The sequence below is a fragment of the Erpetoichthys calabaricus genome, chromosome 12 (genome assembly GCF_900747795.2).
Source record: "Erpetoichthys calabaricus chromosome 12, fErpCal1.3, whole genome shotgun sequence".
Lineage (NCBI taxonomy): Eukaryota > Metazoa > Chordata > Cladistia > Polypteriformes > Polypteridae > Erpetoichthys > Erpetoichthys calabaricus.
In genome coordinates this window covers 106926104-106945968 of record NC_041405.2, presented here as the reverse complement: position 1 = coordinate 106945968, position 19865 = coordinate 106926104, and the positions used below count along the sequence as shown (strand labels likewise).

At 37.7% G+C, this 19865-nt stretch overlaps 1 protein-coding gene across 4 annotated transcripts in view; it reads right to left on the bottom strand.

The window, feature by feature from the left end:
* The window catches only part of si:ch211-26b3.4 (connector enhancer of kinase suppressor of ras 2), a 597975-nt gene that overhangs the window by 236572 nt on the left and 341538 nt on the right, over nucleotides 1–19865 (bottom strand). For all 4 annotated transcript variants that reach the window (XM_051935079.1, XM_051935080.1, XM_051935081.1 and 1 more), the window contains exon 8: nucleotides 10349–10417. In XM_051935079.1, the coding sequence (XP_051791039.1) occupies nucleotides 10349–10417 (69 nt within the window). The remainder of the gene's footprint in view (nucleotides 1–10348; nucleotides 10418–19865) is intronic.

Genomic DNA, 19865 nt, shown 5'->3' with positions numbered 1-19865 from the left:
AGCTTTAATTCTCAAACAAAAAAATAAAAAACAATAATTTCTTTATTAGAGTTATTCAGCTAACAAAAACTTCAGTTAGATGAATTAATCTATAACAATGAATCCAACTAGACATTTCTTTTACTGCAGTCATTCTTCAAATAATGCTAAATATGTTAAAAGGTGATTCACAAGAACAGCTTTGTCAGGTACAGTTTCTGCTGATTAAGGAGCACTAATGGAATCACAAAACACTTCATACCAATTTAAATAATACAACACAATATATCTATACATTATGTAGTGCTTCTTATGGTGAACAGTATTTCAAAGGATTTTTGAGCACCATCAAAAAGCAACTAAAAATATCACATTTGCTAGAGCAAAACAGAAAAGCACATACATAACAGGAGAACAGTGAAAAACAAACAAAATCTGTCCAAGATGAGAACCTCAAAACTTAGCTTCACACAGAAGAGAGTGAAAAGATGAAACAAATATTCTCAGCCATGTACTTGAAGCTGAAATGCTGCAATTTTTTACAAGCATACTAAGTAATTGTGGAATATCCTCACAACTAACAAAACTGGCTAGAACAGACAAATCTATAGTTCACCCATGTTCCAACCAGATTTTCCATTACAATTCACAAGAGGCCTGAATGCAACCAGACAGCATAGAGATTGTAAGGCAGGAATCAGTTCTGTTCATTTTGAATTATCAAATAAATATACATGCCTGTTTTGGAAAAGATCTGGAAAAAACTCACATGAACACAGGAAAATGTGCAAACTCCACACAGATTGTGACAGGACTGAGAATGGAACATACAGTAGGTCTCTGAACTTCCACCTGTCCACTGCACCTTTCATATTACAGCTACATCAAATGTCTTTCATTGTGTTTAACAGCTCAGTTGTTAATGCTTTATTTGATCCTTTGTAATCATGAGCTCTTGCTCAGCAATTAGTAATTACAATATATGTGAATAAGGACCTTTTAATTAGGTGTAAATACCAGTGTAGCAACTGTATAACTGGAGCTTCAGTTGGATATAAAGCAATGATAATAGGAAGAGTCAGCATTTGTATCAATCATCAGTCAAGTCTAAATGGTGGTTTAATTTTTATGTCTAACATGTTTAATCTAATGGTTCACTATAAGTATTATGCTCATGGCTATATTTTATCTATTTGTAACAAATTTTTGTTTGATGGCTGCATTCTTTGTTGATGTGTTTTAAATTTTTATCATATGGTTTCTCTGCAAAGCTTGCTGACAAATCAAATTTCTCTCTTGGGACAATTAAACTGAATGGAATTGAACTGAACACAGAAGGGTGCCATTTCCAAACACGACAAACAAAATGTCATCAATGGAATATTTCCATTGAAATGTATTCAGAAAAAAATAAATATAAAGAAATTATAATAAGAGATGTGATGATTTTATATTCGGTCAAATGATAGAAATGAGACCTCGCTACCATAAGGAAGAGACCTGAAGTTATCAAAAACAAGAACAAATTAGCAATGACTATGAAAGATGTGCAAAAGCAAAATAGCATCAGGGCAATATCATAAAAATAATGATAAAGATAAAGAACTATAAAATAATATAATGTCTAGGTGATTGAGATCTGGACTTCAATCAGACTAGGTTATAACTAACCTATCTGTGCATCATTAGTGAAAAATAAGTATGCATCCTTTTCATCAATTGTCCAACTTACTGAGTCACTTTGTACAATTGTAGAGTTGTAAGAGCAGAACCTGCCCTTGTCACAAGGAAGAAACCAGTTCTGTACAGGGCACAAATTAATCATTGATAAATATGTACAGCATATAAATAACTGTACTTTCATGTCCCGCGAGATCAGTCTTTGTGCCAAGAGATTTAACCACGCCTGGGGCCGGAAATAAAAGAGAAAGAGTAAATGAAAAAGGAGAACATTGTAAAGAATTCAAATTCATTGGTGCGGTACACATGCAGAGCAAGTTAGAGATAATGGAAGTATGAAAATTCGAAAGTTTCAAAAAAAGGATAGTAAAGATCGCATTAGCGCAAACTAATGGAAATTATTACTCGGTGAAATAACGGAACACTGAAAAGAGACCAAATATATTGTTTGGATTTAAACTTTAAGTCGGAGACTTGTAGATCGTCTAATTCATGTTGCCATCAGAGAAAAAAAGAGTTGTGTTCCTTTCCAATGAAGAGGCGTATCTGCAAGAATTAAAAGATATATTGTTTGGTGAAAGTGAAATCACTTCTCATTTGTGTGAATGCTATTGTCAGACACATTTCTTGTAGAGAGAAAGAAACGATATTCACTCACGGCAGTTATACGTTGCGTTGTCACAATGTAATTCCAAACACAGAATCAAAATTCAATGCGATATTGATGAAAAGGTAAAAGTGAAAAGAGATCGAATATATGGACGTAGGTGATATGACAGAAGTGTGCCATGCGAGATGAAGATCACACGACACGGTGGCAGCAGCAGCAAGCCAGCAGCTGATCGAGCAAAGAGGAGATAAAAACAAAAAAACTATTTGTTTCCCATTGTATCACCGTGTAAGAGGCGGTTTTAGAGGAATGGCCGTGTCTCCTTGGGGTGCGTTCAGCTTCCCTCTTCACAATGCGAGAAATGCAAGGACACAGGCCGGTGGATTGTGGGTTGGGTTGTCGAGCAAAGTGAGTATATAATAAGTATATAATAAGAAAAATGGAACTCAACATCTGGCTACACTTCTCTGATTTTTCATTGAGCGCTGTTAACTTTGCTGATAACACTTGTATAAAACAAATGTAACTCTCAACAGACCAGAACGTATAACCATAACCATGAAAATAAATACTAAACGATTGACTCTGCTGCATAGTTCAATTTGAAAAGTATAATGTATGGAAATTTGTTATGGAGTTCATGTGGAGAGGAGGAGAAGGGTGTGCATTTTGCACCATGAAATTGGCTAATGCCATGCTTTCACACTCAGATAACAAGACTGTTATCATAAGAAACAACCTGCAAATCAAGACAATTGGATCTTGTCTGAAGTGCTCTTCAGCTGCAGTGTGTTGAAAAAAATACTGAATGAAAATGAAGGTGTAATTTCATTTTGGAAATCAAATTTTGATCATTTGTGAAAGCTAGGGGTTTTACTGCTGAATTTTGGCATTGTCATTTTTTGAAATTTCTGGTTTCCAGAATTAAAGTCTATTTTGTTTGCTCTCTTTTATCCGTAAAGGGTAGAGAGCAACTCTGGGACTGTTGTAAAGGAGTAGTTCCCTATTACAGTATAAGGTCAAACTTTTCATAGGTTAGCATCTGCTCTCACCCACCCACTGCATCCATCTGCCAAAAACATCTAAAACTAACACTTCAAATGACATATTTGCAACTTGTGACCCACTCTTGTATTTCTGAGTCATTTGTAGTTTGGAAGCTGTCCTTGTTTTCTAAATTGCTACATCTGTGAATGACACATGGGCAAGTCACACTAGTGTCACTCACAGAGTTTCCCAGTTCATGGCATTTACTATAGAGCAATCCAAAGCAATAAATTTGGCTTTACACGTGAGTCTTTATGCCTAACATCAATGGGTTGCAGTCAAATATTCTTTTTCACTTATTATATATTTTTGACACAGCTGGCAGCTCTTTTTGAAATGGATTTCCCTTTCCGGTTTTGGCAGAATAAAAAGGAAAGCAAGAGAAATCACAATGTGAAAATGTAGAAACACTGCTTTCAAAAGGATTAGAGCAAAAAAAAATTGACTCTAACACTGAAGGATTTGCTGCCATATATGTTTAAAAGGAAAATAAATAACACTTATATGTGATGTTCAATCAAGAGGAGATGTGATTCTAGGTGATTTTTTTAATGTCTGGAAGGTACTTACTGTGACTGTGTGAAAGTAACTTCTGGGATCAGAAACACTATGTCATAATTTGTTGAATGAATCTGCATAGTCCTCTCTTACCTATTATTCTTTTCTATAACATCATAAACAGAAGGAAAAAACCTAAAAACTCCTACTAAACAGAATAGAAGAGACTGCAGGTTTAACTAAAACCTCTTTTTTACTTTAACACTTTGTTTAAAATTTGTGTATGAGGATTGAGGCCCAAGGAAATGGGTGGGTAGATGGATAGATTGACAAGAAATGAAACATTCGGTATTTTTATGTATGTTTTAATATATTCCAAAATCACAGTTAATTCATTTCAAAATGCAGCATACTGCCATTAGAAATGTTTTAGAATGGTGATCAATTTGCAAAGCCTATTTGTTCAATTGCAGGCTCAAAGAGTAGCAGAGGCTACCATAGCTACTTTAGGCACAAGGCTGGAACCGGAACAGAATGCCAGTCTGTCATAAGGCAACGCCATAAACACACACACCCTCAGGTCACTTAGCATGAATGCCTTCGAGGTGGGAAAAGAAAAAAAAAGTCCTACAAGAACATGAGAAGAATGCACAGAAGATGGCTGAGAATCAAATTCCGGTCCTTGGAACTGTGAGGGAGGCAGCAGCACTAATCTCTGCACCACCCAGTCAGAGGAACAAATGCATTTAATTGTTAGGTTATATGTCTTCTGAATAATTATACATTATACACCTGAAAGGTAATTACAGTGTAATGCAAAAATACACTAAATGTTCATATTTAAGGAAGAAAAGCCTACTATCAATAAATTAAGCTCACAATCAAATTGTTCAGCCCAGCTATTTAAATCTGCTGAAAACAATCCCTCCTCAAATGCCTTATATCACTCTTGCAACATCAAACTCCTTAATGCCTCAAAGTAAACTGAATGTTATTTATGTTGTCTTTGTTTTCTAGGCGGGATGCTGCCAAACAAGCTCATTCTGTATAACTAGGGGGCTCCGCCCCCTGCTCGCTTCGCTTGCCAACCCCTGGTGTTGTGAAATTACAAAGAGCGTGATGTATGAATGAGATATAGCATAGTGTGAAGGTGTAGATAACGCATATAGGAAGCAAATAAAGTTGTCCATGTCCAAAAACTGGCTCAGAGAGGTAGATGCCAACCTTGTCCATGGTTTGTCCTTGTGATTTGTTGATGGTCATGGCAAAGGCAGGTTTAATGGGGAACTGTCGCCGTTTAAGTGTAAAAGGTAATTCCAGGTCAGAACTTGTAAGGTCAATTCTAGGAATTAGAACAGTATTGTTAGCATGTGATCCTGTAAGAAGTTTTGCTTCAATAACATTGTGTGTCATGGTGTTGACGACTAAACGTGTACCATTGCACAAACCCTGTTTAGTGTTAAGGTTTCTTAATAGCATGATTATTGTTCCGTTTTTAAGGCTAAGATTGTGTTGTGGTAATCCGGCTGGGTTAATAGTTTTCAAATATTCTAAGGGGAAATTAAGATGGTCATTGTCGTCATCAGAGTCAACTTTGTCAGAGCTTAGAAAGAGCTGTGCCTGTCCAGGAAGTAATGAAATGACCTGGTTATTAATGTGATCAATATTAATATTTTTTGGACATAATATAGTTTGTTGTGTTAAAAGGGGTATTTGGTGTAATGAGATTGCTGTTCCAAATATCTCCGTAACTAAGTCGTCGCAGATAAAAGGTTGAGGAATTGTAATAATATCTGGGTGAAGTCTATCTGTATTGGTGAGTGTACCATCTCCCAGTTGTAATAACCAATTGTTATATTCGGGATCTGGACATTGCATGTTTTGTACCAACTGTATCTTTTGAAAGCAATGCCAATTGTCTGCGTATTTTAAGGTGGACTGAAGAATAGCCGAGCGCATGGCATGTGGAACAATAGCTAAGCACTGTCTAAAATCTCCTCCTAATAAAAGTACCTTTCCTCCAAAGGGAATATTATTATTCATCAACGTTTGTAGAAGTTTATCAATGGTGTTGAGTAAGTGACTGGATGCTATTAGATGCAAAAGCAAATGAACTATTGTAGGATCTAATGCAGTTCATAAAGTTTTTACTTTCAGGTACTTCGTTAGTTAGAAGCTTCTGTAGATATGCAGGATATGAATGTAAAGGAGGCAGTCTAATTTGACCCTTTTGACAACAACGTGTAAATTCATTACTTGTATTGCCAGTTGTTTCTTCAGGGAAGTTAAGTGAATGACAATGATTGCAAATGACATTCATTAATCCCAATGAATTTTCATGAATAGTGGACTCATTATTGAACGCGTTGTCAGCTAACTGGCGCAATCGTTTAGCAGGTGTCTGTCGTTGATGTCCTTGACGTGTATCTTATGTGCAGGATTTGGGACGTGCTATTCTGGTGCTGTAATCGATTTGCCTGTGCTGTGTGAGAAGCCCGTTGCAGTTTACGGTGTTCATTGTTTGTATTGAGCCTTGCCCGTTTTTGTATGTCGGTTAGTCGAGCTTTCTCTTTTTGGAGCCTTGCCTGCTTGTTTTCCGGCATTTCAGATGCGCATTGTAGACGTCTGCGTTTATTTATTTTGTCCCTTCGCTGCCGTTTTTGTATCTGTGAGACTCGAGGTGTTTCGTTTTGAACCCTTACCTGTTTCGATGCAGCACTTTGAGACGCGCGCTGCATGCGTCTACGTTCATTGTGTCTGTCCATCTGCGCTCGTTTCTGTAACTGTGTTAGTTGAGCTTTGCGTTTTTGGAGCCGAGACATTTTTTCTTCTGGGGTTTCAGAAGCGCGTTTTAGGCGGCGACGTGTATTGTTTTTTTTCATGCGGGTTCGTGTGTTTGGTCCCGTCACTCGACCCGTATCGTTTTGTACCCGTGATCGTGAATTCATGACTTGTTTGTTCTTCAGCATTAGAAATATGGATAAGTAATAAGGAGGATCGCAGTCACTGTTAATATGGAGCCTTTTCTGTGGTTGAACGGTTAATAGTGCATCATTGTAATGAGATCGACCTATGCTGCATAATTTGAACGTGTTCAGATGACGTATGTTTAATACGGACGGTTCATTCAGTAATGGGGCTTTGTGTCTCATTTCTTATTTATGTTAGTGTGGTCATGGGTCTGAATCCTCCTTTTTGTGTATGTTTCGTGTGCTATGTCCGTAGTCTGTCCCGTTTCGTGTCCAATGGGTTTGTGTGGCGCTCGCGTCTGACCTTTTTTTTTTTGTGTGCTAGGGGCGCGTTGCCTCACTTTTTTTTATCTCTGTTAGTGGAGGGGGTGTTTGTGTGTCGTGGGTCTGAATCCTCTTTTTTGTGTGCGTACCGTTTCGTGTGCTATGTGGCGCTTGCGTCTGACTCCTTTCTTTTTGGTGTTCTAGGGGCGCGTCGCCTCATTTCTTATTTCAGTTACTGGAGGGAGGCCTTGTGTGTCGTGGGTCTCAATCCTCTTCTTTGTGTGTGTTCCGTTTTGTGTGTCATGGGCTTCGTGCGGCGCTGTGTGCGGCGCCAGCGTCTGACTGCTTTTTTCTGTGTGCTATGGGCGCGGCGCCTCATTTCTTATTTTACGTTGCTTTCCATCCGGTTTCCGTTGCTTGGAGGGTGGGTTTTGTGGGGGCGCCTGCGCAGTACGTCTTTTGCGTCCACGGCCCATGGCCGGATGTCCCTGCGTCCATCCGGTTTACCATTCTCATTTAGTAATATGGATACTAAAGCATCGTATTTATCCATTCTCTTTGTGCATTTCAGGATGGCCGAGGGCAGCAATACAAGAACCAACTCTGTGTGAGGTACCAATCCGTCAGAGGGCACATTAACTCAGATCCATATCCACTTACTCTATATAGGGACAATCTAGAACCAACAATGAACCTAACTTGCTTCTGTACAGTATAGAATACAAGAGGATAACTGGGGGGAAAAGCCAAACAGAGATGTGGACACCACACAGACTGCACATAGGCAATATCTAATTTCCTTGAGCCATGAGGTAGCAGTGCATTTTCATATACAGTATGGGATGGGTTTCTCTGAATTTCAATGTGAACTTTAATGTAACCTTGAACCAAAATGAGCAACTGAAAATTTTAGCAACCATTTTATATTTAATTTATGGTGGATTCAGAAAGCATCAAGACCCCTTCACTTTCTGCACACTTTTTTTGTGTTGTACATTTAATTTTAAATGGGTAAATTTGCAAAATTTTAACCCATCAATCTACATTGAATAATAAATAACCAGGAAGTGAAAACATGTTTTACAGAAAGGTTTTCAGATTTATTAGAAATCAAAAACTGAAATCTCATTCATGGAGTATTTAGACCCTTTTGCTGTAGCACTCCAAACAGTGGTAAAGTGTGTCCTGTTTGGTTTAATTATCCTTGAGATGTGTCTAGAACTTGACCGGAGTCGACCAGTGGCTGATTGGACATTGTTTAGGAAGGCACGAACCTGTGTATATAAGGCCCCACAATTCACACTGCATCTAAACAAACAAAACTAAGCCATTAAGTCCAAGAAACTTTTTATAGAACTCCAAAATAAAATTGTGGTGAGGTATACATCAGAGCAAAGATATAAATGATACTGGTCTCGATCATTATGGCATGTAAGAAGTATGGAGCTAGGACTCCTTCCAGAGTTGATTGTTTGACCAAATTGAGTAATCAGGTAAGAAGTGCCTTGGTCAGGGAGGTGACAAAAAACATAATAGTCACTCTAACAGAGCTTCAGAAGCCCTCTGTTGAAATGGGAGAACTTTTAGAAGGATGACCATTTCACCTACTCTCTATCAATCAAGTGTTTATGGGAGGAGTGGGTAGACAGAACCCACTCTTGAGTAAAAGGCATACGACAGCCCACTTGGGAGTATTCTAAACAGCATTTAAAGGACTCTGAGAGATGTTCTGGGCAAAATGAGACACAACTTAAGCTCTTTATGCAGAACTCCAAGCTGTATGCCTAGCGAAGACCAGGCACTGCTCATCACCTGCCTAAATACCATCACTATGATGAAGCATGGTCATAGCAGCTTTATGCTACGGAAGTCTCAGCAACAGGCACAGGGAGACTAGTCAGAATTGAGGGAAGAATTAATGCAGTAAAATACAGAGAATTCCTTAAAGAAAACCTGCTCCAGAGTGCATGTGGCCACAAAATGGGCTGATGGTTCACTTTTCAGGATCACAATGACCCAAAACATACAGCTAAGACATCACTGGAGTGGCTTTGAGTGCCACAACCAAAGCCCGGACTTAAACCACACAGACTTGAAAATGGTAGTTGACAGATGCTTCCCTTCCAATCTAATGGAACTTGAGAGGATCTGCCAGAAATAATGGGATATGCTTTCCAAATCCAGGTATGCAAAGCTTGTAGAGACTTACACAAGAAGACTTGAAGTTGTAATTGCTGTTCAAGGTAGCTTCTCAAAAGTACTGAATTAAGGGTTTGAATACTTACATGAATGAAGGAATTCAGTTTTTGATTTTTAATACACTTGCAAACCTGTTTGAAAACGTGTTCATTTTGTCATCATAGCTCATTGATTCTGTAGATTGACGGGCAAAATAGCAAATGTATCTATTTAAAATGAAATCTACAACACAATAAAATGTGCAGAAAGTGAATGAGTCTTGATATTTCTTGAATCCAAAATATGTTGTATTTCTTTTTTTGTAATTAGCGTATAACATGCTGGACTCATAGGTGGAAACGTAGTTGATAAGAAAAAATTTAATTTAAATATTTGTATGACATTTAAATTGTTTTTAGTTTTTCATCACCTAGGACAGTGTTAAAGCACAGAGCTGCAGTAAAGAGACAATCAGAATTGATAAAGTGATGCAATTGTTGTCAGCATTAAGTACAATGGCTGCTAATCACTGATATACTAGAAAACACAAAACTACTTTGTATGGTGCCACCTACCCTACATTTGTTGCTATTCTGCTAATATGGAATGTGATTCTGCTATCAAAACACATTAATCAACCAGTCTGCACTGAAACTGCTTCACCAAAACTCAAATGCTTTCATTAATTTATCTTAAGAGCATAAATGCAAAACATTTTGATATATGTCTTTAAAACTGTCTCTTTGGACTGTCCTTAGAATAATACCCACAGTGGCATGAAAAAATGTGAAAACCCCACAATGGGGGCCCTCTAGGCAGGATTCATACTCATAAACAAAGAACAACTGTATGAGGCTCCACACTAACTGCCTTGGCATAGTGCCTTGGGTTACATCGCTAAATGGACAATAACAGACGATCATTATTATGTACCATTGAAATTCATACAATACAGAAGTCCTGCTTTGGAGACAAACTACCATTTGTTAGATAATCAAAGTATGCTCAGCCTGATTATTGAGTATTGCAATACATTCATTTATGAGACCTAAATAAAAGATGTGACAAGACAATGGAAAAAAAATCAGCAAAAACAAAGAATTGGCCAGCAGCTGTCACTCACCACAGTTTGGTGGTTCACTTGGATTACCTCATCACCAGCATGTATCTTCTTGCACTGGTCAGCAGGTGACTAAACAGAAAGTACATAAAAACAAGTCTTAATTACAGCATCCATTTCATTATGGGCAGCTATTGTATAAATATTGTACAATGAAAGCATAAATGAAGCAATAATGTGGTAGTAACTGAGGCTTGGAAATCACTTAGCTGGTAAAAAAAAGTATTGAAGGTACTCAGACCTCCCCAACAAGAATGTAAATCTACAGTTACACTTTGGACCATACAGAATCAGTTCTAAAACAGTTTTTCTCTAAAAGCACAAACATTGCGCTATCACTCTAACTCTCTCATTAATTTTTAAATTAACTATTCAGATTAAATTAAGGATGTACATCTTCAGTATTTTTTTTTTTTGGTCTTAGCTTCATACAATGGATATGCATTAGAAGTAAATAGAATGGTAAACAGGAGAGTAGCTCAGTTAGAGAGGAAGTGAAGCTGTCAAAAAGGCGCCAGACAAACTTTAAATATAGGAATGGTAGCTTTTGTTGTGCCAAGAGTGTGGTTAGTGACAAAGAACAAAATCTTCACACTAGTTGCTTTCTAGATAGATCAACTGGTGTTGCTGCATCACTAAATTGACCTCAACCAATATTAATTTCTATAGTACATTTTTATGCACAGGATGTAACTCCAAGTACCTTACAAGATGACAAAGCAATAGTTACATGATAACAAAAACATTAAAATTAGATAATAATAATGAATAAATAAAACACAAAAAAAAACCAAATCAATATGCATCTTCTCATAAAGTGGCAGTCTGTAATTACCTATCACAACAACATGCACCGACAATTGTTTTATCATATTATTGCATTGTATCTTTATCTTTTCATTCATTTTCATTCCATCTGTTCTGCTGAGGATCATTGTATCTGCTTGCTGAGCATGGAAGACTAGGACTTTCAATCTCCAGCAAGTCCATCATGTCCTCCCTAAGATAAACACAGATGCTTTCAAGACTGCAGGGGGATATAATCCTTTTGGTGTGTCCTGTATCAGCTAGAAGGTATTCTCCCACTGTGTAGTGCCAAGAATATTTCTCAAGGCAATGTTACCAAGGCACATCTTAAATATGTGTCCAAACCACCTCTACTGGCTCCCCTATATCTAGAGAAGCAGCAGTTCTACTTCAAAGTCCTCCCATACCACCAAACTGCCTGCTACAGAGAAGGAGCCCAATAACCCTCTGCAAGAACCTCGTTTTAGCTGCTTGAATTCCTAATCACATTCTGGCAGTCACTGCGCAAGTCCTGTGGCCAGAGGTAATTATTATAGGACTGTAGACTGACTAATACATCTACACCTGCACCTGCAAGCTTAGTTCCAGCTTCACCCCATGCTCTGCTAGAATGTTTGTATGTGTATTTCTACTTCACTGATTCATTTATCAATCTCACAATCACCTTGAGTCCTTGAACTCTTCCACTTGGAGCAGCTACTCACCTCTTAACTTGAAGAGAAACAAGTCACTCTCTTTTGGAAGAGAGCAATGACTCCATATTAAGAGGTGCTAATTCTTATCTCAACCACATCACACTCAGTTGTAAACCATTACAGTGAGTATTAGAGTTAACAATCATTTGATGCCAAGAGAACACCACAACCCTTAGGTTGCTGAAATGGATCACTTTCAAACCACAAATGTGCTTTGATATCTTGGCCATAAAAATCACAGACAGGAGACAAAATAAAATGCACCCTTGATGATGTCCTGCACTCATATTCACCAGCTTCATCTTAACACTAACTCTGTGAAAAGAACTCTCACACCCCAACTACAGAGACAAATAAACTACTCCCTTTAACTGGCACTCGTGGGCAGAGTAATTGCACATTAGTGGGTTGTTTTCTCTAATGTAATGCCCACAACATCTGCACCTATGTTCTTGCCTTAGTCATATAGTATACTGAGATAAATGATAATATTGCCTCTTTTGTGCGTTTTTTATTCAGTCAATGCCTATAAGCCAGAAGTACTTCTATACTTTTGTTTACTGCACCTTAAGGGCAAGTTAGTTCATTAGTTGTTTCTATGAAAGATAAAAACCAGCAGCGCTTTAAGATGTGACTGACAGAGATTACTTTGAATTGGCAAAAGATGTTGAGAGAAGTCAGTGGAAACATTAGAGTGACAGAGACAGGGTTGAATTTAAACTGGTCACTGAATCTGGACCAAAGGTCATGACCAGTAAGTCACTTTGGGACAAGTTTTTATGTGATTAGAAGTTCACTCAACTTTTTTTAATTTGTGGCTCAGTCTTAGGTAACACAGAACAGAGAGACTTGTGAGAACAAATACAGATGGCTTATATAAGGAACATTCAAAATGTTTCCGCACTTTTACATTTACGTTGTAAACGGTGAAGGAGGGAGGAGTAGTAATTGGTCGTGCCTATGAGTGTCATGTGACTGGGAAACTTTTTGAACGTCCCTCGTAACTAGAAAAAAGCAAATAAATACAAATAAAAATCAATTGCTTCATAAAAAATACACATTATTAAAAAAGAGCAAAAAACGGTAGGAGTAGTAATTGGTTGTGTCTGAGAGTGCCATGTGACTGGGAAACTTTTTGAATGTCCCTCGTAACTAGAAAAAAGCATATAAATACAAATAAAAATTAACTGCTTCATAACATATACATAGCACATACATATAATTAAAACATGTATATTCCTCAACATTCCTCAACTTTCCCAGTCTTTTGCTGCCCCTGTCCCAGCTTTTTTGGAACGTGTTGCAGGCATCAAATTCAAAATGAGTGAAGATATGCAAAACAACAATAAAGTTTATCAGTTTGAACATTCAATATCTTGTCTTCGTAGTGTATTCAATTGAATATAGGTTGAAAAGGATTTGCACATCATTGTATTCTGTTTTTATTTACGTTTTACACAACGTCCCAACTTCATTGGAATTGGGGTTGTACATTACCAATGCATGCTTTTCTAGGCCACTATCCAGAAAGTTTCCTTAACTTCCTGTACTTTTCCTTAGATTATCAGATGCATATACTAGATTAGGATGGTGAAAAGAATACCCTTGTCCAATCAAGTCGGAACATAAAACAAACATGTAACAGAAAATCTAGACATTTACAGTATTTGAGAAGAGGACTCTTACGGAAAAATTAACCATTAAGTGATAGGGACCTGAGAAAACAGATATTCTATCTATATGAGGATAAACCAATTACTGCCATGAACATGTGGCAAAGTTACAAAGAGGACTTCAATTTCTACCAGCCAGACACAAGTTCACAGGGATCGATGGGAGGAAGAGTGCAGTTTAGGAGAGTCAGAATTCAGCATGGAGCTGCAGCAGTCCTTCACATGCAATGTCTCAGTGTGAGGGCGACACGAAAAGTGGATGCTCCGCTTGATGGTTGCACAGTCTAGGGTGGTGTGCCTTTTTTTCCACAGAGTGATCCATTTACTTAAGATATGCATATCCTAAGTAATAACATTGTCCATAGTTGATTTATTGCATATTTCACAGTACCAGAGTAAGATTTCATTGTTCAGTCAACACTGAACAGTAATAGGACCTACTAATTATCATGGGGCATTTGGCATAATGCTTGAAATTCCATAATTTTAAAGGTATAATAAGGATAATCTCAGTTACAAGCAGCATTACTGGGGCGACTGACTATAATGCAAATACCACCTACTGAGATATCCATGTCTGTCTATCTGTCAAACCTGGGGTTTGTTTCCTGCCTTGTGCCCTGTGTTGGCTGGGATTGGCTTCAACAGACCCCCATGACCCTATAGTTAGGATATAGCGGGTTGGATAATGGATGGATGGATGGATGGATGGATGGTTGGCTGGATGGATGGATGGATGGATGGATGGATGGATGGATGGATGGATGGATGGATGGATGGATGGAAAGGTACTGAAAGGGATTCAGTGGTGCAAACTGTAGCACCATCAAGAGTTGAAGGGTTCCCCCATACCCATTTATTGCTTTTCTGTGCACTCTAGACTTCATGGGGACCTCTCCCCCTAATCACTTAAGGCAATCTTGGCTTTACTGGTTCAACAACTTTGTTATTTTTAAATTTTCGTATATCATGTTTCAATTAGGAATTCAAATTACCATACAATACTAAGTCTTCTACACAACGTTACTAAATAAAGTAGTCAGACTGAAAATGAATTGCAAAAAGTAATGTTGATTTCATACATATTCAACAATGAACAGCACATAATTAGTCCAGGTTCAGAAACTGCCTAAAATTCTTGCAAGAAACTGATTGGCTTCTGGCTGACAACCAAAAAATAATTTTTAAAAGGATCAATGGTCAAGTAGTGAGTATGACAGGAAGACTATAATTTAGAGCAAAAAGCTTCCTTAGATTTTAAGTGATGAAATTAAAAAAAAGATGTATGTTCAAAATATCAAACTTTTGGCCTCACAGTTGTAGTAATTAATTACTTTCAGAAGTGTGTTTTTGTGTGGTTTGGAGTTTTTATACATGAGGATTCCATTTTGTTATGTTAGTTTTTACTTGTGTTGTTGTTTCATGTATGCTGTTATGCATGTTGTTTTTCTTTATTTTTTTTTTATTTACTCCATGCCATTTTGTCCACATGTCATCAAATTCCCATTCTTGTCATTGCGGTAGCCAGTTCAGTGACATCACTGGTACTCTTGCTATAATAATATTGACTTGCATAATGTCCCAAACAACTTAATTCATTCGCTGTAATTAGCTTTTTACCCAAGTACCCTAGCATTAGTGTTCTTGTTCCAACTGTTATTGTGGCTTTGATGTTCAGTTTGTTTAAGACCACGATTAATGGCTCCTGTATCAATTCCTGATTTTTCTATTTGCTCAAAAGATCATTCAAACTGAAATCACAAAGGTATTATAAGTTTGTTACTTACCTTTTCTTCAGGGTCACTTTAACTAAAGCCAGATTATATCCTGCCTTTTCAGGTTATGAGAATAATTATATGGCACACTTTATACCAATAAAAGAAAACTTTGCAACTTGATTAATTTGCCATTCTAATAGTCTAACTGGAGCTGTTTTTTCTTAGAGCTTATATTGTTTATACAGTATATAATTAAAACAGTGTAAACAATTATCCACTTTTATTACTCTAACATCTTCAATAATGGAATTAGTAACTTGAACATCTGTACAGAATTAAATATAAAAAATGTGTATAACCTAATTAGAAAAAGAAATGGCCATGAAATAAAAACAATGTTAAATACTTCATCTGAACATTAAGAATACTTAGTAATGCCCATTGGGTTAGCAAAGGCACCAGTGTTACTCCACTTACTTTGTAAATGGCATTTTTTGATATGCAGTATTCTGTCACTTTTTGCCGTATTGATGTTATTAACAATTTATCTTATAATTTAGAAAAACCCAAACTTTTAACAGTATATGAAGGAAATGTTAATCCGATTAAGAAATCATCTCTATATAGATATAAAATCCAATGTCTGTCTGTATGTATGTCTGTCTGCTTTTCATGAGAGAATTACTTAACGGATTTAGATCGGGTTTTTTTCTATAACTTGCTTGAACATTCCAGTTGATTTTGAGACCTCTCTCATTGTGCTATGTGTCATAGTTCGCTTGCAGTACCAATTTATTTGTGCAAATCCGAGACAGACACAGCGGGCTGAGGGGAGGGGGGCGGGGGCCCTCCTTACTCATGCACCTGCCTCGGGAGATATCTTACATCCACTTAGCTAGCGAATGAGAGAACTACTTAATGAATTTAGATTGGGATTTTTTCTAGAATGTGCTTGAACATTCCGGTTGATTTTGCAACTTCTCTCATCACTGTAAGAATCATAGTTCGCTTGCAGGAGCGATATATTCACGCTAATCCGAGACAGAGGCTGTGGGCCGAGGGGAGGGGGAAGCGTGACGTTAGGAGTAGGGAGCTGGGCAGGGATCTCCTCTCTGTCCTGTTTCACTACTACGCAGGCTGAGCCATGGAGGACAGCTAGTTGATTACAATTACAAAAATATAATTTCCTTCAATTTACGGTCTCTCCATTTTTCAGGATGCAAAATATCTTGTTATAGATTAAATGTGGATACAGCTGAAGTCCCAGTGGTTAAAGATTAATTTTATGCATGATTCTGTCAAATAAGTGAAATAATTTATACGATTTGCCAATTACTGTAGTTGGTTTATTAGGAAATTTAGCACCACTGTTTTTCAAATTACATATTTGACCAAGATTTCTAATACAAAATGCATGTGTAATCATAAAGCACAAGAAGCATTTGATCTTCTAGAGAACATTTTTCACTACTGCTTCTGTATTCATCATGAGTGAAGGTTTGAATTGGAAGTTAAAAGGCTTCTAATGTTGGAAAAGGTGCAAATCAAGTTCAAGTTAATTTCCAGTGACATGTGTATGCAATAAAATTAAAATCCTACCTATATGTCTCCTCATAATAATGACAGTCAAATAATATTACAAAATGGACACACACTAACCTCTTCTTCTAGTGTACTAACATCTTCTAATACTGACAGTCCCTATGATGCACCATTCAAATTCAGAGACACAGCATAGGAGTCAGATGGAGAACTGGGTTTCTTGGTATGGAAAGAATTGTTTTCAGCTCAACAACAGAAAAACCAAGGGACTCGTTATACCCCGTCACTACTCAGAGAGATGATGTGGAGGTGATACAGTGCTACAAGTACTGGGGCTCCGCATCAATGACAGGCTGGTCTACTTCCACAGAGGAGTTATATAAGAACATGCAGAAAAGCCTCTCTACACACTGAAATGAGGAAATTCAGCCAACAAATTATATACAGTAGCAGAAGTGTGTCAAGATACGCTACCGGGTCTCCATTATCCCATCATCAATATGCTTTTATAATACATCACTGTGACTGATCTTTTTGACCATAGTTAAGATAGAAGTGTTTCTTTCTTTTTAGTAATTTGTTGTATTTTGGGGTGCTTTGTTGTTTGTTATAATATTTATTTATTTAATGAGCTTCTGTAAAAAGCTGTATTTCTCCCTTGGGGCAAATAAAGTTCTATCTATCTATCTATCTACAGTCAGAACATGTTTGAAAATATTCAGTAGTCACAAAACTCTGTACTAGAAATTTCTTAAATCTCTTTGAAGACAGGAGAAACCTGCATCTCTAGTCAGAGATAACGGAGTTCTCATGTTAGAGTGGTTGTTCTGGCAGTAAGGTGAGGTCTCACTTGAGAAACATCTGGAATTGGAATTCCCTTACAGAACATTTTATCCAAAGGATGCTAAAGTATGTTAGTGCCTTACTGAAGAAGTGCTACAAGATTGGTGGGTAAGAGGGTGGTTTGTTATAGTTGCACAATGACATTAAATAATGAAGTACAACATATTTTTACTTTTTAAGTGAAAGAAGGTGGCTTCTTGCCTCACCATGACATCAAAGAGGTAGATGAACAGCAATATACAAACAGTGTCACAAGCGGCTGGGGGACAGACCCAGCAGGGACGCCTTGAAGGACCGGGAGGTGGCGAATTCGTCCTCCGGGCCACGAGGGGGCAACCACCTTGGATCGGGAGAGGACCACGGGAGAGGAGCAAGGAGGCTCAAGCCCATTGGTGCCCGTGGCCACCACCAGGGCGCACCCCGAGCCTAAGAGAGCCCGGGAGGCATTCACTTCCGCCACACCCAGGAAGATGGATGAATAGCCTTCCAGGGATGCCCAGAGTGCTTCCGGGTGCAAGGGCAGCACTTCTGCCACACCAGAAAGTGCTGCTGGAAGAATGTCATCAGGCACCTGGAGCATGTCTGGGTGAGAATAAAAGGGGCCGCCTCCCTACAATCGGGGAGCTAGAGTCGAGAGTGGGAGCAGGACGAAGCTCCCGTGAAGAGAGCAAAGGCGGCCCACGGACAGGGAGAGAAAGTCCCATGTACAAGGTGGTTAATGTTGGGAAGCACTGTGTGCTGTGTGGGACTGTGTTTAGAGAAATAAACATATACTTTTTGATAAAGATGTGGTCTCAGTCTGGTGGTGTCCGGGCATGTCTCACAACAGTTTATCATTTAAAAACAGCAAAAGAATAACAGAACACAGCCACACTTTACTTTCATTCAGACTTTAAGCCACTGTTTTCAGTTTTTCATGCTGGGCCTTATTTAGACTTGTAATCAGCAGGAACTTAACTAAAGTAAATAAATATAAATAAGTAGTATATATGCTTAAGAATCTAAGAAACTAATGTTACTTTTATTAAAGAAGAATGTATACTTCAGGGAAGTTCCTATAGAGAGAGGCAAAGGAGCTGTGAACACCTTTGCACAGGCACCAATAAATACAGAGAGAGAGAGAAAGAGAAAAGAAAAGGCGTGTATTGAAACAAAGAGACACGTGACAACACTGCCTCTAATACACAGGATAGACCAGAATCATCGATAAGGGTTCTTTAAAAGAAACTAAGAAAAAAGAGAATAGAAACTGGAAAAACAGAGAATAGCAATTGATGTCTGGTGAGTGTGACGTCATTTTAAACAAAATATATACAGTATGTAGTATTACGCTTTGTAGTAAAGTAGCAGTGAAATTCATAAATCCTGCATCGCTGAGTAAAGTAAGTGAGGCTGGGTATATTTTTCTTCTTTATTGATACATGGAGCCAGATAAGTGAGCATATTATAGTGAATTCAGCAGGGATAGAGAAATGGAATACTAAAAGTGACTCTTTATTTTGACTTGTTTTTGAATTAACTGGATTTGATATTGAGATTGAAAATACATTAGTTAGACACATTGGTTGAAAATTTTGGAGTCATTAACTCTTATGTTCATTTATTGAATGCTCTGTGTAAATAGTTACTGTATAACATATTTATACATTGTATTTTTTTCTATTAACAAATTTGCTTGAAATTACAAGCCAGTTGTGTGTGTGTAGTATTTCAGTCAAACTATATATTGTCACACACAAGCGCATGGGAGGCAGCTAAAGGGCTCAAATGAAGGTAATTCCACGCCAGACCAGGGGATGGTGGAGTGTTCTAATCCTTTCTCCCTTTCCACTGCAGACCAGTTACAAGAAATTCTGCCTGGCCCCGATGACATCACTTCTGGCCCTGATGGCATCACTTCCTCTGCCTTTCTTTAAAACCGCTATCTTTGCCTCATCCAAGTCAGTTCTCTTCTGGACTGAAAATCGCTCTATTGTGCAACTAAATTTCAAATTTGCAGCCGGGCTTCAAGTATACAGGAGGCTGCCCCAAACCATTTTCTGGCTGTTGTCTTTTCATTTGGCAATATATATATATATATATATATATATATATATATATATATTCATTTGACAATATATATATATATATATATATATATATATATATATATATATATATATATATATATACTGTATATGTATATATTGTCACGCATGTGCGAGAAGGAGGACATTGTATGGACTAAGTGAAGGTAATTCCA